General features: G+C 39.4%; 1 protein-coding gene across 3 annotated transcripts; it reads right to left on the reverse strand.

Moving 5' to 3' along the window:
- Window positions 1-18,678: 18,678 nt before the first annotated feature.
- Window positions 18,679-22,624, reverse strand: LOC126591491 (zinc finger CCCH domain-containing protein 53-like). 3 transcript variants are annotated; one of them, XM_050257187.1, is made up of 9 exons: window positions 21,714-22,624; window positions 21,216-21,398; window positions 20,956-21,135; window positions 20,769-20,863; window positions 20,412-20,681; window positions 20,078-20,171; window positions 19,666-19,904; window positions 19,260-19,309; window positions 18,679-19,010 (listed from the first exon to the last, which is right to left on the reverse strand). In XM_050257187.1, the coding sequence occupies exons 1-8, from the start codon at window positions 22,544-22,546 to the stop codon at window positions 19,302-19,304; spliced, it is 1,902 nt and encodes a 633-aa protein (XP_050113144.1). In that variant the 5' UTR covers window positions 22,547-22,624; the 3' UTR covers window positions 18,679-19,010; window positions 19,260-19,301. The 3 variants fall into 3 exon arrangements, with proteins under 3 accessions (XP_050113144.1, XP_050113143.1, XP_050113142.1); XM_050257186.1 differs by having other exon boundaries at window positions 19,260-19,333; XM_050257185.1 differs by having other exon boundaries at window positions 19,260-19,904.
- Between the last annotated feature and the right edge of the window lie 968 nt (window positions 22,625-23,592).

Consider the following 23,592-nt stretch of genomic DNA (forward strand, 5'->3'; position numbering starts at 1 on the left):
CATTGCCTCAAACATGAGATCAATACAATGTGCTGCACATGATGTCCAAAACACATTATGATGCTTCATTAACTTTTTTCCAACTTTGACAAATGCAGAACCGTTGTCGGTCACGACTTGGACAACATTATGCTCTCCCACCTCCATGATTACATCCCTCAATAATTTGTAAATATACTTGTAGTTCTTTATATGGTCTGCAGCATCAACAGACTTAAAAATTGTCTTTCCCTTAAAGTATACCATGAAGTTTATGATAGACAATCTGGTCGGGCCAGTCCATCCATCACACATGATTGTGCAACCATTAATTTCCCACTTTGACCTCAACTTGTTAACATACTCGCAAATGTCTTTATACTCCATATCCAAATATTTGTTTCTTACCTCATAAGGAATGGGAGGTTGGACTCCAACACCGGTCTGTTGACATCCAACTACCATATTTTTGAAATGATATGATGATGCCTTCTCAGCAGGGACATTTTCATAGATAAAGAACTTGCTAATTAGACGCCCCATTCCCTCCTTCACATTACCTCTAGTGAAATAACTTCAAACACTCTTTTGACGTGCTTTGGATGACTTATATAAACTTGGGGCTATTGGTGGTGTTGGTTGTGATTCTCTAACACTGCCTCCCCGTCTCATTTGTGCACCACTACTTGTCCCGGAACCTTATGCTCTATTAGGAATTTTATGAAGGTGTTCTCTTTCCCATGCTGACTGTTTGGAGGCACGTAATGCTTGTTTCAAACTGCGTCGTTCTTCAGGTCCCATGTCATCATCACATTCGTCCTTATCGTCATCATCATCACTGTGAACCGCTTGGCCAATGACTTCTCCTCGTAGCCCAGCTCGAATATTTTCCATTCCATATATTATCTTTTCCTTCTGCTGTTTTTTATTTTTTAATAATGTGGTGAGGAATGCCTTCACTTCTGGGGGGACATTATCGCATCGTTGGACATTTTTTGCTGGATCTAATCCACTAAAATGATATTTAAGTCGTGTCACTCCGCCACTCTTCATTACCCGACCACAATATTTTCAAATTGTGCCATGTTTGTTTCCGTCTATTGGGTCTCCATGTTCCCAAGCTGGATCACGTTTAGTAACTCCACTAAACATCTTAAACGTACCTATATTTATTTTTCATGAAAATTAGACAATTTTTTTTTGCCAAAAAATATAGTAGTGATGACGGTTATATAAGAGAACCTAAGTAATAAAGTTATTATACAAAAGAATTAAATACGAAGTAAAGAAAATGATTGTAAAAATTTAAGTAATTATAAAAATAATATGAAATAATAAAACCTAATATTAATGAATAATAATCCAATTTGATACAAAAATAATCCTAATATTAAACATGGTAATGATTCTAATGAATAATAATCCAATTTAATGAATAATAATCCAATTTGATAATAAAACCTAATATTAATAAAATAATAAATAACATTAAACATATTAAAATTATCCTAGGAAATAATTATACAACATTACTTAATTACTTAAAAAAATTAACATGTAATTGTTAACATTACTTAATTACTTAAAAAAATTAACATGCAAGTATTAATTACTTAAAAAAAATTAACATACGAGTCCACACAAATTTTTTTGTTGTTGTATAAATTACAATAATATAAATATAAGTTTGTAAACTTACCTTAAATATGGAACCCTTTGTGTTGAAGCTCTGGAATGGATTTGGAATGGCTCTGAAAAGGGTAAGGGAAGAAGAAGAAACAAAAAGGTGTAATAGAGGTTTTAATTTTCGAAGGGTCAAAAAATGTGTGATGATCTGATACTCCACCTCATCTGAGAATGTGAAAGAATATCATAGTGGCATACGGTTTTGAATGAAACCACCATCCATGGTCTGAAATTGTACAAGTTATAATTGTAAAAGTTGTCTGGGTTTTGAATTATTTAGATTCTTTTCAATGAAATCACCATTATTTTTGTCCATGGTCTGAAATTGTCAAAAGTAATTGTAAAAGTTGTCAGCAAGTTCCTGACTCCTGACAGGAACCACACACACACACACACACACACACACACACACACACACAGAGACATGCCACCACACACGCACACAAACATCACACACGCAGACACATAGAGACCTCAGTCTCTCTCTCTCTCGATCCTTCTCTCTTCTCCCCCTTCTTCATTCTCCCACATACACACACAGAGATCTCTTGATCTCTCTTCTCCCTTCTCCCACACACACGCACAAAGACCTCAGTCTCTCGATCCTTCTCCCACATGGCCTTTTGCTCCTCCCTTGCCTTCCTCTTCGTCCGCGTCTTCTACCTCGTCGGCGCCGTCTCTCTCTCGAAACTCTCATCTCTCTCCTTTCTCTCTGCACCGAGACCCACATACACACATGCACACCATCGTACCTGCTTCAGGAATACACCCACCTCGGCTTTCTCCCTCTCCTTCTCGTCTCTGTAACTCGGCGAACGCAGGAACCCTCCGGCGAGTTTCTTGAATTTCTCCGATTAGGTAAGCTTCGGGTTTACCTCTTTCTGTTCTAGATCGAAGCTTAGATGTGAAATTGAAGTTCTACCTCGTGTTTTTGCAAGGTTTTTCGGATGAAATCGGCTAGGGAATAGGCACACCCATCTCCGGCGAGGCCGTGGGTGTCGATGAACTTTCTGAACACCTCTGACCGTTTCACGGCAAACGGAAGTTATAAAAGCATTCCTCTCGTCTTCTATTTCATTTTGATATCTAGATCGAAGTCTAGGGTGCCCTTTTACAGTCGGCCGGAGCTGTAGAAGCTCCGACGTTCTTCTCCGATTTGCACAGATTTAAAATTTCGCGATATTTTGACGAAAACTAATTGGATAACAACTAAAATATCGGTAACGCGAAAAACCGATAATATCGGCGAAATATCGCCGATATTATCGGCATTTAAGACCTTGGTTTTATTTAAAGTTCAAAACTTGAGTTTAGTTTGTATTAAATTCCAAGTGTAATAGTTCGGAATTTGGGTTTACCTTTTTACTCTTATAATTATGAGCTGAGTTGAGATAACTCATATGGTTTAATTTTGAGGTTCTTAACTATTGTTTGCTCATAGGGAACGGATACTGGAGTATAGGGATGAAAGCCAGTGGCTGGATCTTTGTACTTGAGATGGAAATGGAAGGATTCCAATATTTGCTTACAAGAGTATATTTTTTTTGGCAATTTGATTATTTTGTATATACATTATCTTTATAAAAGTTGAAAAGCATTTAACTTGCGAGATCTTATGCTCAATTCTGAACGACTTCATACCTTTATAATAGAAGTGCATTGCATAATACTATTAGGTAAAGGGGTTGACTGAGACAAACTTTTTTATTATTAATTGTTTGTGGTGTCGCCTATGGGAGACATTATAGTGGTTATTTTATTTTTCAAATTATTCGGTGGTGTTGGTTAGGACCGACACCAGTTTGCTCCATCCAACAGTCATTGTCAATACTTAATGTCGCTAGTATCCGACGTGAGTCTCGATGTCACTTTTAACTGATGCTACTATCTTTTGTTTTATATTGCTTTCCTTCTTTGTGACGGATTAAGGGGGCTAACCGACATCAAAAGCCTTTTCGTAACGCTAGCAATGGTGTCAGTTCTGTTATCGGACATTGCATGAGTTTATGCCGGATTTTTACCAAATATCCGACATAAATTATGTTTTCTTATTGGTTTTTGAACTGCCAGTTATAGGTAATTTTGTAGTAGTGGCAACAAAAACTGACAGAGTCGATCTTAATCATATTACACTTACTATTAAATAATGATCAAGGACTCGATCTTGTTCCTACTATATGGACTTCATCTCAAGAATATAAACTGGTTTGTACTTGGAACAATCAGGAAGACACAATGATTGAACTCGTCATCTCAAGAATATAAACTTGTTCCTAATATATGGATTCGATCTTGTTCCTCTTCTTCTGCTTCTTCTTCTTCTTGTTTGTTTTTTCATCATCTCTAAAATCTCTGAGGGCCACAAGAAGGATTTGTTGATCTCGCCAAAGGCTTCAGTACCTGTTTGCAGATACATTAATGTTGTTAAATGATACAAATAAACAAGACTGGATAAGGAATAACCCACAATATCAAGAAACACAGTACATACATATACAGGGTAATGTTTCAGATGTTTATTCTTCTCCGATCCATCTTGGCATTAATAAAGAACATAATAAATAATAATCAAACTACGAAACGTAAGGAATATATAACCTCTAATTCGTGAACCCATAATTAAATTAAAAGAATATCAAGTACTAGTGTCGAGAACCTTCATCCCTTCATCCCGACACCACTATCGTCAACTCTGATCGTGACCTGAAGACGAATTTATCTTGCTACACAACGAATACTAAGGTATAAGAGAACATGAACTGAGCCAATTATAGATATTCTCGATCATGCAATTAATTCCCAGCAATTTTAGGTAAGGCGCTTTATTTACTCATATGTTTGCTTAAAATTATTATGCAATAGAAATTGAATTCCAATAAAATAATAAAAATAATTAGCTTCATATATTGGGCTGCTAATATTCATCACATGGTTAGTGTCCTTCAATTTCTCGGGTTCTTCTTCAGTCGTCAGTGTCATTTTTCTATGAACAAAAAAGTTTAGGTAAACAGTCAAATGATGATCGAGAGAAACAAGAAGAATAAAACAGACTAAAAATAAATAAACTCATTGAAAAATAATGATAAATGTTTACTAATAATCCAAATAGGGGAGCGCTGATCAACCTTGCCGTATGAGAATTAGTTTAGATTGTGGTGGATATATATGACTGACGTGAAAAAAACTGGGGTGAGAAAAATGACGTGAAAAAACTGGCAGAGGAAGAAGCAAAACTAAAAGGGTAAGGAAGGAGAAGACTCTCGTATGCCACAACCATTTAATTAACCAACTGTTTTTTAATTATTGGTTTATTAAATAATTTTTAATTGTAGTTAAATTCTGATTAATTTAATGATGTGGTTGTCCACATCAGATGCGACATAAGGTGATATACAAATGTGGTACAAAAACATAATAAGAATATCATTATTGCTTTATTTATAGTAAGGAGGAGAGGAATTACTTGTCCTCCAAGTAAATACAATCCTAGTAGGGAAAGAATAACTAGTAATCAAATCTATCTAGAATTTCCACAATCACACTTTAATTATCTATAACACTCTCCCTTGAATGTGTGAATACTCAGGTAGATTAGTCATCTGGTAGAGTTGAGGAAGTCGACTTGTTGGCACTGATCTGGGAACATGCTAGTCTTAGATAAAAACCTAATGGCTATGGTAAAACACAAGGCGGGACAAAAACCCATAGTCTAAGGAAAAGTGCGTGAGAAAGTGCAAAGTCAAATTAAATGTCTACGGGATGTATGTGGATGCAAATTTCTTCCTCCTTGATCTTGGACAATTTTGCACCTACAAAACAATTAACACCTTAGGTTAAGGCCAAAAGCCTCACGCGCCCACGATGAATGGGGGGCTTTTGCTGAAGAACCTCCGATGCCAAAGTTAGAATTTAAAGAGAAAGAGTGTTTAGAGAATTTTGGGATTTTTGCCAAAGTGTTGGAATTGGCTTTTTTGGTGAGAATGAGAGTATATTTATAGGGATAGGAGGTGGCTAGGGTTTTTTGGGTTTAATTTAGATTTAATTAGGAGTTACAAAATTTATTATTTGTATAAATGGGGTAATAAAATGGAGAAAAGTGAAAAAGGTTAGGAAAAGGGAGGTGGCCGGCCTCTTAGTAGTTTTAGGTGTGAATGGGTGTTTTAATTGATAATTAAGGGATTGATTAGGTAATTAATCCCTTAATTAATCAATTTTTAGGGAATATGAAAGGAAAATATCATTTAGCTAATTGATTAGCTAAATAATGGAATACAAAATATATAGAATAAATTAGGTTTTAGGAATTACCTTATAGAAAGGATTTGATGAAATAGGCTTTAAATTGTTACCTATTTTGAACACTTTTGACTTAGTTTAGGGATGATTGCCCGCTGCTCACGCGTAGGAATCCCAGTATGCCTCAAGGGTATTTTTGTCCTTTTTTACCCAAGAATCCACGTGTCGCCTTGTGATTATTTTTGGCTCCACAAATGCCCCCACACCTGTTGGGCTGCTCGTAGGAAAGGGCAGCAGGTGTAGAGATCATCTTGCTTTAGGAAACGTGGGACTGCTTCCTATTTTGATGTAGATTCTCTCTTTAATAGGAAATTAGATCCTTCTAGGAAAGGGAAATAATATTCTCTCAAAGCCTATTTAAGTCCACCTTAAGTGGGTTATTAAATCAACTTTGGAGAGCGATTTATTCTACCCTACAAGAGAGAGATAGCTTAGAGGATATTTGTTCCCCCTTCTCTAGCAATTTTCTACATCTTGCCTGTGCAAATGACCATCTTTCGTTGCTTTCTTCATCTTCTTCATGCTGCACTGAGGTAAGAAAAAATTAATTTTCCTTATCTTCTTCTTGGATGGTGCTACCTCGGGGCAGTCGTCAGGGTGGTGTGGCATGTCGGCTGGCATAGGCCAGGAGTCGGCTCGGCATGGGTCGAGGAGGTATTGTGGCAGGGATCACTGCTTTAAACTGCTCGACTTGGCTAGAACCAAAGGCAGCTTGTATGGCTGGGGCCACGGATTGTGGCGATGTGGCGCAGTGCTAGGCGAGTCACATGGCTGATGTCTTTTTTTGGCTTTTGGACATGACGCGAGCTAGGCAGGTGATTGAGAGAAAGGAAGAGGTTGCGGGCCTCATGAGCTGCTGGAATGTTGGGTTGAACTCCCCTGCTAGGTACCACGAATGGCGTTGGCTACTTTAACTCTCTTCGTCAGGAGAAACGTGGGCTACTCCCAAAATAAGAGATGAATAGGATCAAGGCAGATGCATTGGCTCGTCCAATCACCGTTGTGGATCCTGCTGCAAGTGAAGGTGGGAAAATAGATCTTCCCTGCCTGCTCAAGAGAGCCGGCTGAGAAAAAACAAAGACTTCTTTCGCTGCTTATGCAAAGGATGAAAAGTTGATTGCTGCTTATAATCTAGTGATCTACTTCAAGAGAATCGTCGATAGGTTTGAACCCCAAGTGTTGGAACTTCAAGGTGTACTGAAGATCAACGAAAGTTTGAAGAAAGAAGTGGATGAGCTGCAGCGCGTCCATGTTGGTATTGGTGAAGTAGTTGGAGAAGTTTGTGCCCAGGCTGAAGTAGTCGGGGGTGATGCCGCTGCTAAGAGCTTCACGGCTGCTGAAGGTGTGGCGATCGAATAGTCGTGGGATGTCCAGGCTACTAAAGTGTAGTCATCTAGGTAGCCTTTAAGATTTTCTTTGTTTTTCCTTGTAGCTCTTGTTTTGCTTGAACTCATTCGGCTTTTGCTAGTCGTTTATAAACATGTTTTCCTTAGCTTTTCTTCATTTTTGCTTCTTTTGTTCATGCCCTAACCTTTAGACTTGATACACCAGTGGCAAGCATGTTACTTTTTTTATAAGCAGACAAACTCGTGTAGCCTATACAACCGTAGGTGTTGGTGTAGAACTTTGCAAAGTTGTTAGCCATGTGGTTGGCAGCCGGATGCCTTACTTACAGAAGCAGACAAGTCCGCGTAACCACTAGGCTGTTAACCTTGATTTTCTCCAATTTCGTAGGTTGTGTAGCAAGTATTACAACACTTTAGGACTTGGTGTAGGTTGTTCCGCGCTTGGCAGAGGTGAAGCTTATCGACTACGTAGAATGTCGGCAGTGGATAAAACTTTGTATATGCATGCTAGCTTGTTTAACCTTTCACAAGAATGTGTGGTTGTATAAGTCTAGTGTGGCTTTATTGCTCGAAGGGCCAGCCGTAGGCAGTCTTCCAGAATCCGTAGGCTACCTTAGTGCACTCGGTAGCAGCTTTAGGATTCCAGGGTAGCCGTCCATCGGATATACTGCGTAATGTGCCATCTTCGTCTCTAGGGCCCGGTTCCCTACGGATTAGGCCAAGAGACCCAAAATCCTTCAGCTAGCTAAGCCTTGAAAAAGACCATTGCGGCTACTTCTAGGAATCCTGGCGCAAGCCATCGTGCATCTAGTTATACTAGGGCAGCCCGGCTCATCCACGTCTGGATATTCGGAGTATAGAGTTTATCCTCCCATTCTTGGAGAGCTGACCCATGTGGGTGCCAGGGAATTGGTTTACCCTCTTGCGTTGGAGAGCAATTAGTTTATCCTCTCGCACTGGAGAGCATGGTTGGTCCCTCGGGGGGGTGCAATTCCTGCGGTAAGTCCCTAAGAAGGGCGCGGTCTTCTTTTGAAGTGCATGAGTGATAAGTTGTTGTAAGCATGCAGCCAAGCCAAGTCATGATTACTTCTGAATTCCTCATTGAAAAACGAGTTAAACGAACGAGAACTTAAATATAGGTAAGAACTGCATAACAACTGGATAATCCTCGGCTGGTGAGGCAGTGCCCATCGAGCTGCTTAAGTCTTTGGGCTTTGATGTAGCGAGAGGTCATACATGGTACTTCCTCAGATTGTAGGCGTTCAACTGTTTTTCGATCTTTTTGTCGTTTTATGGTGGCGAGGGTGTAATTGTTCTTGCCACTTACTCTGCTGATCTTGTACGGACTTTCCCATATGAGATCCATATTTTTGGAGCCTTTTCTACTAGCAGTGATGAAGGTTTTTCTTATGACCAGATCTCCGGGCTAGAACTGCCGGATCTTGGCCCTTTTGTTGTAGCTGGAGAGGAGCTAATGCTGGTAGGCTGCAATGCGAGTGATAGTCTGTTTGCGCCTCTCTTCTGCCAGATTGAAGCTTGTGGCCATCTCATTTTGGTTGCTCGTCTTTTGGTTGTGCGATACGCCCATAGACATCCTTAGAGTTCGTCTGGCCATTTTCTTTTCTTAATGGTGAGGGATTTCTTGTGGCAATCGAGGATCATCTTAGTGGATGCTTTGGCCCGCCTATTGCCTTGAGGATATCTTGGCGTAGACATGTGCTGCTTGATGCCATATTTTTAGAAGAACTTCGCCAAATCTTTGCCCACGAATTGCGGGCCGTTGTCGGTGACAATGGATTAAAAGATGCCAAATCGGCAAATGATACTCCTTCATATGAAGTGCTCTATGTCCGTCTGAACCATGATCGTCATGGGCTCTGCTTCTATTTATTTGGTGAAGTAGTCGGTTGCCACGATCATCATGCCTTTGCCCCTGGTAGTCTGGCTGGTGATTAGCTAGGACTCGGAATGAATGGAAAGCTTTTTCACCACCAAGTCTTTTGTCATTCGAAGGCCTGCTAATGGGGCTTCGTACTCTGCTTCGTTGTTAGATGCATTGAAGTTTAGAGTGATCGCCTGCTTGAACATTGAAACGTCTGGGGTGGCAAGAACCACGACTGCTCACGAGCCTTCGTAGTTGGATGCGCCGTCGACATGCAAACGCCAGAAATCTCCATTGAGGGAGCAAGTGTGGCTAAAGTGTGCTCTGCTGCCTTCGGGGCGTCGTTGGGCCGAGTTGTTGCGTTCGTCAGAAAACTTTGCATCTGCCAGGGTCTACGCCTTTATCTTCGCCGGTTTGGATTCGGTGGAATAGTGCGTCATGATGATGACTGCTTGCGTTTGAAGGTAAAACTTAAGCTTTTGGGTTATAACAATTATCGCCAAAGTTAGCTTTTGAATTTTTAATAGCATCGAAGAGAGCTTTTGAATTGTAGAATACATGTAACTGTAGAATACAGGTAGTCGGGCCCCCAGCTCTTTTCGCATGATGGTAGAGCTTATTGATACTTTAGATACCGTTAAACATGCGAATAAGTCATCCGCTACTTCTAGGGAGGTGATGTCGGGTACTTCTTCAAGTCTTTGAATGTGCATTGGCGAGCCTCATCCCAAAGTGCATACTTCTCTGCCAAAGCAAAAGAGTCTGCTAGAGTTACATCTTCTTTCATGATCAATTTTCCGAAGGTGGTCTGCTGGAAGTCCTTTTTGAAAGGCTGCTCTAGCTATCGAGTCGTTGCATCCGACTATTTTTACCTTCTCTACTTTGAACCTCTTCACATAGTCACGAAGCGATTCCTTTGGGTTCTTCTTGACGTCGAACAAATGGTCATACTTCTTTTTTATTGAGCGATAAGATGAATATTCTTTGATGAAAACCAAAGAAAGTTCATAGAAATTCAGGATGGATTGTGGCGGCAGGGTGTAAAACCAATCTTGCGCCTCGTCTTGTAGAATGGTGGCGAATATCTTGCACATGAGATCATCGTTGTTTCGATAAAGGATCATTGCACTTCGGTAGCGCTTTAAGTATCTCTCCGGGTCTTCATCCCCTTTGAAAGATGTGAAATGTGGCATGCTGAACTCGCGTGGAGGCTCTACCTGCTCGATCTCGTCCGTGAAGGGTGACCTGCTTATGTTGGTCATGTTCTGTCATAGTGCCTCGTCGGTGACCTCGTTGCGTTGGAAATCATGCAATCGCTTGGTCAATAGTCTCTCTACTTCTTCCTGAATTTGCCTTTGTTGGGGTAGCGGAGCTCTCGGCTGCCCCCAGCCATGACTTACTGGTCTAGGCTGCTCTTCAATGTGTTTGGCTCGTCTATGTCGCGGATGCAGTGCATGTGGTGCGTTCCTAGCAGGCAAACGAGTTCTTCGCAGGCTGCTGGTTGAACTTGAGCTGGATTGAGTGACTGCTTCTCTCCGTCCGTCGTGCTACCTACTCTGATGTGAGGTGGAGGATGCTCCTTATGGGCCTAGCCACGAATGGACAATTCGTCCAGAAGGTTGCTCATGTTGACTATCGGAGTATGACCTCAACTGTGAATGTATGCTCATCCGTGGGCCTAGTCGAGAGTGCATGCTCATCCGCACGCTAAGACGGGAATGTACACTGCTCAAACGTTCGGCTCGTGGCTGGTTGAGTGGCTGCTTGCCGGGATGCTGCTGGAAAGGTCTGTCTGCCCTTGTTCTACTTCGGGATACCTCGTCCGGGGCACATTGGATCCCGATACGTTGCAAAAGTTGATTCACCAAGGTTGTCTGTTGTGCAAGGGCGCTCGTCAACTCTATGACTTGTCGAGACAAGTGTTGTTCGCCATTTGGATTGGAAGAGCTTGAAAGGAATGCGCCTCCTTGGGCAGTGGAAGGGTGGTAGACTCCGGGCGCGAGATTTGAGTTGGAAAATGTCAAATCCGTAAAAAAATATGGTGAGAATGCCCCCGGCTCGATGGTAAGTCCGGATGGTTGAGATAGTCTTGGGCCGACTTGGGCTGCTTGGAAAGCTACTGTAGCAGCCGTGAGAGTGGGCTGCTCGACTGGAGCTGGCTGGGCCATAGGAGTGGGCTGCTCGTCGGGAGCAGGCTGGGTCATGAAAGCAGGCTGCTCAGCAGGAGCAGGTTGGGCCGTGAGAGTGGGCTGCTCGACGGAAGCAGGCTGGACCACGGGAGTTGGCTACTCGTCGGGAGCAGGATGCGTCACAAGAGCAGGCTGTTTGGCAGGAGCAGGCTGGGCCACGGGAGTGGGCTGCTCGACGGAAGCAGGCTGGGCCACAAGAGTGGGCTGCTCGACGGAAGCAGGCTGGACCACGGGAGTGGGCTGCTCGTCGGGAGCAGGCTGGGTCACGAGAGCGGGCTGCTTGGCAGAAGCAGGCTGGGCCACGGGAGTAGGCTGCTCGATGGAAGCAGGCTGGACCACAGGAGTGGGCTGCTCATCGGGAACAGGCTGCTTGGCAGGAGCAAGCTGCTTAGTATGTGATGCATGCAAATGCGAGGCTTGGGCCCGGGCCCGTGCAAACTTGGATGGCACGACTTGGGTCGTGGCCTTGGTGCCGTGAGCCTTGGATGGCACGGCTCGAGCCCTGGTGAAGGCACCATGGACCTCGCCACGGGTGGCTACCGAGGTAGCCACCGTGGTGGTTCCCATGGTGGAAACTCGTGGTGGTGGTGCTGCTCCACTTATTGTCGCATTTAGCCTCACGGATCTCCGCAATCCCATTTCTTGAACATTAGAATTTTCACTTGTGGAATTTTCTAAATTTCTAGCCATTATATTTTGCTTATACGTTTTATCAAAGAACCTTTGCAAGTAAAAAATTCTAATAATAAGAACGTATGAAAAATATTCAAATGGACTAGAAAATAAAGAAAAGACCTTTTTGTGCGAGAGTCTTCTACGAGTATGGATTTCAACTCTCAATGAAAGCACCAATTTGTGGATGCAAATTTCTTCCTCCTTGATCTTGGACAATTTTGCACCTACAAAACAATTAACACCTTAGGTTAAGGCTAAGAGCCTCACGTGCCCACGATGAATGGGGGGCTTTGGCCGAAGAACCTCCGATGCCAAAGTTAGAATTTAGAGAGAAAGAGTGTTTCGAGAATTTTGGGATTTTTGCCAAAGTGTTGGAATTGGCTTTTTTGGTGAGAATGAGAGTATATTTATAGGGATATGAGGTGGCTAGGGTTTTTTGGGTTTAATTTAGGTTTAATTAGGGGTTAATAAATTGCTTATTTGTATAAATGGGGTAATAAAATGGAGAAAAGTGAAAAAGGTTAGGAAAAGGGAGGTGGCCGGCCTCGTAGTTTTAGGTGTGAATGGGTGTTTTAATTGATAATTAAGGGATTGATTAGGTAATTAGTCCCTTAATTAATCATTTTTAGGGAATATGAAAGGAAAATATCATTTAGCTAATTGATTAGCTAAATAATGGAATACAAAATATATAGAATAAATTAGGTTTTAGGAATTACCTTATAGAAAGGATTTGATGAAATAGGCTTTAAATTGTTACCTATTTTGGGCACTTTTGACTTGGTTTAGGGATGATTGCCCGCTGCTCGCGCGTAGGAATCCCAGTATGCCTCAAGGGTATTTTTGTCCTCTTTTACCCAAGAATCCACGTGTCGCCTTGCGATTATTTTTGGCTCCACAATGTACATCAGGGATATGACCAATTCAAGATGGGCGCCTCGTTAAAACCTCATTAGGTAGCAAAAAAACCCTAAGGGAAAAATGCACCTAATCGTAGGAAAAAAAAGTACGTTAAGATCAAGCGAGTGTCTTTGGGATACTCCCCCTGAGTTTGATTTAATTCTAAAGAGAATTAACAATGTTACAACTTTTACGCATACCAATTCCTTGAACAAACTTTTGAAACATTGTCTTCGACAAATATTTGGTGAAGAGATTGGCCAAGTTGTCCTGGGAACGGATTTGCTTGACCTCAATCTTCTGATGATCTTGGTGTTGATGTGAGAAAAAGAACTTCAGCGAAATGTGTTTAGTGTTGTCTCTTTTAATGTATCCCTTTTTGAGATGTTCGATACATGTTGAGTTATCTTCAAAATTCATTCTAGAGACGTCAATGATAGAAGAAAGATTGTAGTACTTCAAATATGTTTTACAATTGCTCTTAACCAGAAGTAGTCCCGAGTATCTTCATGTTGGGCGAGTATCTTAACATGGTTCGAACAAGTGTCAACTAAGGTTTGTTTAGTTGACCTCCAAGATATTGCAGTGCCTCTAACAGTAAAGACGTAATCTATTTGATAGCGCACATTGTATAGGTCGGATAAGTACCATGCGTCAGCATAACCAACAAGGCAGGAATTGATTCAAGAACCGAGGGGGTTATGACACCTCCCGAGGATTTGTAGGGATAGAACATACCTAAATTCGTCGTACCTTTAAGGTGGCAGAAAATGTCTTTAACACCTGTCCAATGTCTACGTGTAGGCACATTGTTGTATCTTGCCAAAAGATTGATAGTGAATGAGATGTCTAGTCTAGTGCACTAAGTTAAGTACAATAAAGTGCCTACCGCATTTAGATATGGAACTTGGGGTTCCAAAATCTATTCTTCATCCTCCTTTGGACGGAAAGATCTCGTTTAGCATCTAGCGATCGAACGGCCATAAGAGTATTCGAAGGCTTCGCTTTATCCTCATTAAAATGATGCAACACCTTATAGTTGTAGTTCAACTGATGTTCTAAGAATCCATTTGAACAATGCTTGATCTCCAAGCCGAGACAATATTGAGCTTTCCCAAGATCTTTCATCTTAAATTCCAATTTCAAGTGGGTGGCAGTTTTCTCAAGCTCTTCATGAGTCCTAATGAGATTCATCTTGTGGACATGAATTGCAATGATCCTAAATTTGGAATGTGACTTCTTAATAAACACGCAAGGGCATAGTTCGTTGTTCATATATACCTGATTTATCAAATACTCACTCAAACGGTTATACCACATTCGCCCAAAATTACTTCAATTCGTAGAGTGAACTCCTTAGTCAAATAGAGAGGGTGTTCCATGGTCTAGAACTATTTGATCCAGTCAACGTAAGTCATTTGGTAACTTTAATATAAATTTCCATATCAAGATCCCCATAAAGATACGCAATTACCATGTCCTTAAGCTGCATATACAGTTTTTTGGAAACTACCAAACTGATAAAGTAGCGAAATGTAATCATATTCATTACAGGTAAATACATTTCGTCATAATCAATCCTAGGGCGTTGAGAAAAGTTTTGTGCCACAGGACGTGCTTTATATTGCACCATTTCGTTCTTCTCATTACGCTTCCTTACGAAAACCCACTCGTAGCCAACAAACTTCACATGTGGTGATGTAGGAGCTAAGAGTCTAAACACCTTGCGTTTCACAAGCGAATCGAGTTCGACTTGGATTGCTTGTTTCTAGTTTGATCAATTAGTTCTGCATTGACATTCATCAATGGAACGAGATTCAATGTCATCGCTCAGCATTATCTTAGTAGCTATTGCATATGCTAATGCATCATCGATTATCATCTCATTTGACACCAAACATCATCCAAGCTAGCATAGTGGACCGAAATATCTAGATTCTCGAAAGGTGGATTCGCGGTAGGCTCAACAGCTTGTGCCGTGGGTTTCCTTTTCTAGGGTTGTGAATCCTTTTAACTAAGGGGTTTGCCACACTTCTGAGTAGGAGCAAAGGATTGGATAGCCGCCAATGTACTGTGGTCGGCCACTAGGGCGTCCTGACCTTCCAGGAAGGAAGTCCGTTGTACATTTGATACATCCATCTTTGTAGGCACATTTACAGTTAATATATGTGATTTCGCCACTCTCGTTAGACCAATGAAAGCATTTGACATACTCTAAGCTATCCTCTGAAAATCTGGGATGCGTTGCACTTCAGTCTCAGGCTGAGTGATATAAAGTGGGAGTCGTCCATTATAATTTATGTCGTTCTTTAGGAACGTTTACATTCTTATTTCCCCCTAACAACATGAAAACTTTCTCATAGAAGTGACATTATGCGAAATGAACGGTAAAGAGATCATCTATCAAATGTTCTAAGTAACGAATAATAGAAGGAGAATCTCACCAACACAATTCCCATCCTTCTTTGAGGACTCATTTTAGTACATAAGGGTGGCCCGATCGGCACATAAACCATACAACCAAAAATGCGAGAAAGCGATATGTCAGGTTCGCATCTGATAACCAATTGATGGGCGCTTTATGCTTGAATCGCAACAGGCCTCAGGTAAACCAACATGGTTGTATGCAATATTGCATGGCCCCAAGTAATGATCGAGAGCTTGGTACGTATGACCAACAATTGAGCAATCATTTAAAAGCACTTATTGAAAGCTTCTGCCAAGTTGTTTTGGGTATGAACATGAGGTATTGGATGTTCAACTTCAACCCCAACCGACATGCAATAGTCATCAAAGATTTTTGATGTGAATTCCCTAGCATTATCCAATCGAGTAAGTTTGATCGGATCAGAATGGTGAACCTTGAGCTTGATAACCTAAGCCAACAGATTGGAAAAGGCATATTTTCTTGTGGACATCACACATATGTGTGACCAACATGTGGAAGCGTCAACCAATACCATAAAGTATCTAAGTAGTCCACATGGTGGTTGAATCGGTCCATAAATATTGCCCTGAATTCTTTGTAGAAAAGTAGGAGGATTCGAACGGATCTTATCATGGGAAGGTTGAATAATGAGCTTTCCCATGAAGCAGGTATGGCATGCGATACCCTTCTGGAACGTGTCTAAGTTTCTGGTTAAGGGATGCTCATGTGAAGTTTGAGGATACGGCTTATCACAACTCGTCGAGGGTATCCGAAATGGTCATGCCAAAGAAAAACTTCGTGTGCAGTCCTTAAGCTAGGGTCAGCCACATAGTGGCTTTCCAATGGGGTGTATGTTGTAGTATACGGACCACTCGAGATACTCTCCATCTTTTTCTAGATTACGCTTCTAACAATATTCATAAGAAATGATGTACATAAATTCAACTTCATTTTCTACATAGGTTTCAAAGTGATAATTATTATCTCAAATGTCTTTAAAGCTCAACAACGTTCTTCTGGAACATGGAGAATAAAGTGCCTCTTTGATGATCAGTTCAATGTCATTGTACAACACTATACGGGCATTTCCATATCCTTCGATTAGGTTGGATGAGCCTTAGAGAGTTGCCAGTGGTGCATTCTTAGGTATGAAATTAATGAAATATGTGCATTCACGTAAAAAGGATGTATGTGGTTGCACTATCTACCAGACAACTAACTTCCCACTAGTCATACCTAGAAATAAATAAATTGAATTAATCACATGCAGAAAAGGTTCGAAAACATAATTTCCGTTCAATTAATTATTTGATAAAATAATCCATAAAATTCAAAATTAAAACAAACACCAACAAATAATCTAAATTTAAAGTAAATTGTGCAAAACTTTAACCGAAAATAACATACGGGTTAGGCCAACATAGGGAGTTAGGCCCAAGGAGGTAAATTCGGCCCGCATGTGGCCCTATGTCCAAGAATCTAATTTTCCATCGGGACAACTTCCTCCTGAAAGTCAGAAACCTCCATCTTTGTATTCTACAGTTCCAAGTTCCTATCTCACACTCACCAAGTCACTGACGCCATATAAAGAAGAGATCGTCGTCCGTGCCCAACCCATGTCCTCATGTCTATTCATACTTCATTCATTCCAATTAACCAAATATGTCCTTCATCTCATCATCGTTGTAAATTACAATTACCCATGGCTAAGTATGGTTTAGTCTTATTTTTCTTTATATGGGATTTCAGGAAAAATTGGAACAACCTTGGCCATGGCGTTGGAAGAACTCAACCCAGAAAAAAGAAAATTACTGACAAGAAGAAAAGAAGAAGAGCGCCAAAAGTTTCACATGCACTTCAATTCAATTCGAGTGACCGTATTTGACAAAGACAAATTTAAAGCACATTATTACTAAGTTTATCTCTTCGTTTATACTCTCTAGCAGAAATAATATCGTTCGTTACAAAAAAAAAAATATATATATATATATATATATATATAAACAGTAAAATGGTTTATTTTCTTATTTATTTTAAATGCAAACAGTAAATTGGGTACGAAAGTTCAAGGGTAGTGAAGAAAATTGAGTGAAAGTGAAAGTGAAAGAGAAAGAAAAATGAGTGCTTGGTGCGCACTCCCCAGATTGGCAGATTGGATAGATACCATTCAAATGGTTGTCAGAAACCATGTGATACACTGACTCTGTGGCCCTTCTTCCTATATAAAATTACAAAATAAGACAAAAGAGTCCTACAATTTACTCACATGAATCGCAACAACTACCACTTTTCTTTCTTTTATTATAACTTTTACCCCTCCTTTTATATAAGTTTTCAAATGTACCCTTAACAGTTTTCTTTTCTGTTCTGTTCGGTCAGCCTAGCTCATATAATCCAATGGTAGATTAAGCCTAAAGTTGGAGACAGAGACTCAGCTTTTTACCCTCCAGTTCACTTGGTCATCTCCTCCACTGCTTTTTAACCTTTTGGGAGCTCCATTCCATTTCATATCAGTACAATTGTTATGCTTCTGCTGCACTTGCTCACCACTTTATTGCCTATGTATGTACAACAATCACCTCTCATGCTCATTCATACTTTTCCTCTCTCTCCAATAAAAAAAGAAGAGAGCAATTTAAATAAAACGTCTATTCTGTCATCGTGACATTCCAGTTCTGATACTGTGACATTCTAACTTAATAATAAAAGGTATTTATCGGTTTGCCTTCCGAACTTGTATAAAGCTACCAACTTGCCCTCTAAATTTTTATTTTAGCCGATTATCTTCTAAACTTTTATAATTAGCCAATTTTTTCCTGAACTTTATCTTCAGCAGATTACCTTCTAAAATTTTATAAATAGCTATTCCCCCCCCCTAGCGTTTAGGTTTTAAATATTTTCAGCCAATTTTCATCCATCCAATTTTCCATTCTTTTTGTCCTCATATAGTTGTCATGTGTTGTTCGTGTGATTAAAACGGATGAAATTTTTTAAAATCTAGTGTCAGAGAGGAAATTTGCTATTTATAAAATTTCAGGGGGTGATCGGCTAAATTAAAATTTAAGGGGGAAATTGCCTAATTGTAAAAGTTCAGGCAGTAATCAGCTAAAATTAAAGTTTAGAGGAAAAATTAACAGCTATATACAAGTTCGTGGTGCAAATCAACAAATATGCTTAATAAAATGCAATGCAAAAAAGAGTTTACACATAATAATATATTATTCCACCAGAACATGATAAAATTGAAATGATACAGAGTAGATATGTAAGTTAGAAGTGGTAAAATAAAAAGACAAGTAACCCTAAGTTAAAATATCATATAAAAGTTGATATGTTACATTGCATCTTGCTTGCTTGCCGTGATCCAGCTAGCACATACCTATGTAGATAGGGCAGATAGTACTGAAAGACCCCACTCAAATAAATCAGTCCATCTCCATCTGTTCTTCCTTTTATGTACACAACTATGTATTATTGTTCTAAATAGTATATATAGATTATGTATATAAATGACAATGGTAATCTTGCTGAGATCTTGTCTACAAGATTGTCTGATATAGGTACTTGCTTTTTTGGCGATATAGCTAGAGGATTTTTTTTCTTCCTGGTATCATCCTTCTCAATTGTTTCTGCAAATTAAGAAAATATACACAAAGTTATCATTCTTCTCAATTGTTTCTGCAAATTAAGAAAATATACACAAAGTAATTACTATTAGGAATGAGTTTTTAACCGTCAAATTATTCATTAAAAAATATTAAGATTATTACCAAAATTTCACTCCGAATCACTATTGAATTTTAGCAGAAATGATCTCTTTGGCTAGAATTGTGTATTACAAGCAAAAAATCATGCAAGAGATTGAAATGTCTGCTTACCCTAGCAGTAGCAAAGTCATTCTCCCCCATTGCTGCCCATGCTTAACTTTCTTAATTACATTCCAAGAGAAAACCTAAAACGTTAAAATTAATAATTCGTGTATTTATTTATTTAATGTTTGTTTAGTTCATAGTAGTTCGGATTTGGATCCTCTCCTAAGCTCAAAGGGCTGGGCCTCCTGAGTAAAGCACGTGAGCCGTTGAATTTTGATCTAACAGCTAAAATTATTATAAATTAAAAAAAAAACTCTTGTTTGTAGCTATTGGATCAAAATTTAACGATTCATGTTTTTTGCTCAGGAGACTCAGCCCCCTGAACTTAGCTCAGGAGAGGATCCAAATCCAGTAAAGTAAAGCATGTGTTTGTGTGTGATGTTTTTTTATATGGGGAAAGTAGTGGCAGTACCTGCACATTTGGAAAGAACAGATTTTGGGGAATCTGCATTTGGGGTAAAAGTGGTGGGCAATAAATTATTATTATTATTATTATTATTATTAGTATTATTAGAAGAAGAAATGGTTGTGGCTCTGCTGCATTCAGTATTGACTTGTGCAGAAGCGGTAGTTGAGAAGACATTTATTTGGTCTCCAGCAGCTGATTTCTTTGGAGATGCAAATAGGCTATCAGGGAGATTGTGCTCCATACTGCTTTTCAATAAAAATAAATAAATTAACATTGATTAGAAGATTTAAATTATTCATAATTAATTAACATTGGTTAGAAGATTTAATTATAAAAAAAAATTAATTAGAAGGTTAAATTTATTCTGACCAAATTTTGAAAGTATATTCAACTCCATATATAAAAGTTTTTATACCTTTCATGCAATTTAAAATCATTGCCACTGTTATCTTCATTTCCATGGTTAAAAGCTGGATTCATCTCCTGCTGCAGTTTTTCAGCTTCATATTCTGCAAGAACAATGTGAACGAAGCATAAATGAATTAACCACCACTAATTAGTACTGGGAAACGTTTTCCACACACCCATTTTCTCCGCCTGCACACACTGTTTATTTCCGTGGATTGGCTCTCTTGTAATTTATTCAATCCAATTACCAAAAATATGTAAGAGTATGTTCGTGGAGAAAAGAGTGTGTAAATCACTTTCTTTCTACATCAAGAACTCCATAACACATTAAATTAGCAAACCTTGTGTGAATTCTTCATTACTGTCTTTGGGTGAAAAATTGAGGGATTGATTTTTGGATGCATGTGCCAAAGTTGGTGAAGGAAATGGAGAGCCTTGTGATAAACCATTGTAGTACTGATTCTGATGATGAAGATTGTTGGTTTTGATGCCTAGTAATCGGAGGTTCATAAGTCTCCTTTCTTGGATTTCAATGGCTTGATGCAAATTAGCCTGCTCCTCTATTTTCCTTCTCAAAAGCATGTCTTCTGTATTGTAAAACATCCTTGATCCTACAAAGATATCAAATAAGAAAAATAATAGTAAAATCTCATTTCACATGAGTTGTTGTATACCATCAATGGATCATGTTTTCATACCAAGATTCAGGTCATAACGCTCCCTTGAATCGATGGCGGACAGGCTTCTACACAGATGATGGTCTTCCCTCTCAAACTGTTGGTGTTGTTGCTTCCTGAAATTGTCCAAAAACAACAATGTGAGACAAGGAAGGTAAAATTATTTTGTAAAACAAAAACAAACCAGAAGACTCAAAAAACAACTTACTTGTCTGGGATTTTGCCCTTCTCCTTGTAAGGCTTCACAAGCACCCGGGAATCGCATACGAAATGAGGATTCCCTTTCGCCAAAATGTTCCTTACAGTCTCGGAGTAGACGAATGTAACAAATCCAAACATCCTCTTTTGCTGGTATGGAATCCTCACATCTTGCACTGGTCCATATATGCTTCAAAAACCACACAAGTTCTGAATGTTAAACTACTTTATCAGTTTGCTAGAAGGAGAAAAGAAAAATCATTTATTTACCTAAAATAATTAGAGACATCTTCTTCTCTAAACGTACTGTCAGCTGGGAATGTCAAGTAGATCTGCCTTGAACTGTGATTCACGTTTCCTCCCAAATTGAAAGGCGAAAAATCGTTTCGATCATGTTGGTATCTCCCAAACTTCTGAACTTCGTCTCCCATCATCAATACAGATGCTGCTGACCTAAAAACACACATGAAAAATCCGGACGAAATTCATTCAGAGGAAATAACTTTATGCACAAGTTAAATTTAGTAAGAACCGAAGCTTGACATTTGCATTTTATTACACTCTGGTCTTTTTTTACAGCAATGGAAAGTATGAAAAGTTAAAAGACGACTTGATCTGCTTTATTCGTAAAACTGAAGCGAAACACGGACAAAGTAGATCGAAACATGCACCAAATGATTCCGGATAAACAACCAAAAACTGTAATACATTTTACTACAATTTTATTTAATATTACAAGTACGTATATGTGTATATATATATATATACCTTGGGGATTCATTTTGTTGCTGCATAAGAAAATTCATGCACTTGTTGTATGGGAAAGAGGAAGCACCAGCGCCACCACCATCAGCCATGAAGTGTGACAGTGCGGCTAGTTTCTGCTGCTGAGCAGCGGCATTGGACCTGATTATCTCATGGCACTGTTCAAGCACATTGGCATTGCTTGGAGAGTCAACATTAACGGAGCTACCTCCGTCAGTACTGGCGGAGCCGCCGTGGAGAAAACGGCAGGCGCTGCCGTTTTTACAGAACCCTCTTGAATAGTACAAACATGGTTTCCATCCCCCCCAAGAACTCAAATCTTCAGCTCCATAAAATAACTCATTAGTTTTTGGATCACTGAGTAAAGAAAGGTTGCTCTGAAACTGGAATTTGTCAACAACTTCACTAGTAGAAGCAGAGAGAGAAGTAGGGTTAGTGTTTCTGGTAAGAATATTGGCATAGGAGGGAGAAGAAGCAGAGGAGGGACTTATGGGATTGGAGAGGGACCAAAGGGTTGAGGAAGAAGATGAGGAGGGGGAGGAGGAGGAGGAGGAGGAGGAGGAGAGGGACAAAGGGGTAGGCCTGGAGATGGGGGTGAAAGTAGCAGTAGTAGGGGTACAAGTAGAAGCAGGGTTGTTGGCAGGAAGTAGGGAGAGTTGTGTTTTGGCGTTGAGAAGGAGACTGTGCAGGAGAGTTTCTGGTCCGAATGCCAAACGTATCATCTCCTTGTCGCCATGCTCTTGCAGCAGAAGGTACCCCATGATTTTTGAGGCATTTTCTGGGTCCAAGCTTTGGATCCTTGAGAAAACAATCTTGGTAGCCTCATAAGACTCCATGGAGAAAAGCAACACAAACAAATTCAGTCCGTGCTGTGTTCTAGAGAGGAGAGAGAGGAAGGAGTGGAGTAGAGCTGTCCCTTTTGTTTATATATACTAGCAGAGAGTTTTGTGTGTGTGAATAATTTCTCTTAATAAATTCATATTTTTTTTAATATTACATAATTACTATTTTGTCATTTTTATGGTGTATTAAAAATGAGGGTAAAATTGAAAAAATAAGTATATGATTGTCATTTTCTCAAAAAAAAGAGGGTAAAATAGGAATATGATTGTCATTTTGTTAAAATGTACAAAATTACTATTTTGCTTTCCAAAATGAAAAAAAAAGTTGACAAAGAAGATTCTCTTAATAGAATGATAGATATGCGCATGCGCACTCTTGTGCGCTCGCATATATATATATATATATATTAATTGTGTCTCTATAGGTTTAAAACTTGTCTCTAGATTTTGTGTGTTCAAAATATGATGCCATGAATCTTTTCTCATGCTTTACATGACATTACGGCTAATTGTTAGATTTATTTTTTTAAATCATTAGAGAAAAAATTTAATCATTAACCAACATATTATATGGAGAGATTTTTCAGTGTGACCATTCTGTGTCATTATATAAATTGTGAGATATGTATGTTAAAAAGTTAATAACTTAAATATTAAATTTTTTATCACTTATATAACAACACGTGGTGTACCACTCGAGTCATAATTTAAAAATATTTTTTAATGTATATAATAATAAAAAGAAGGGAAGCAATAATGGGGTGGATGATTACTTCAGTATAATGATTGTCTTAGGGTATAAAAAAGCAGAGGCAAATGTCTGAGTGAGTAGGTGAAGATTTATTCTATGAACAAGAAATCTTTAAGGAGTAAGATTATGGTGCGGTGTTTTCAACTTTGAAGATGATTTGGTGGAACAAAAGAGGAAGGGAGAAAGTATCAGTTCAATTCAAAGATGCTTTGATGACACTACAAAACCCTGCACAAGCTGCAGCCTTGGGAGATTAAACTCACTTTTATCACTTAATAATACGGTCTAA

This window comes from Malus sylvestris, chromosome 11 (assembly GCF_916048215.2).
Source record: "Malus sylvestris chromosome 11, drMalSylv7.2, whole genome shotgun sequence".
NCBI lineage: Eukaryota > Viridiplantae > Streptophyta > Magnoliopsida > Rosales > Rosaceae > Malus > Malus sylvestris.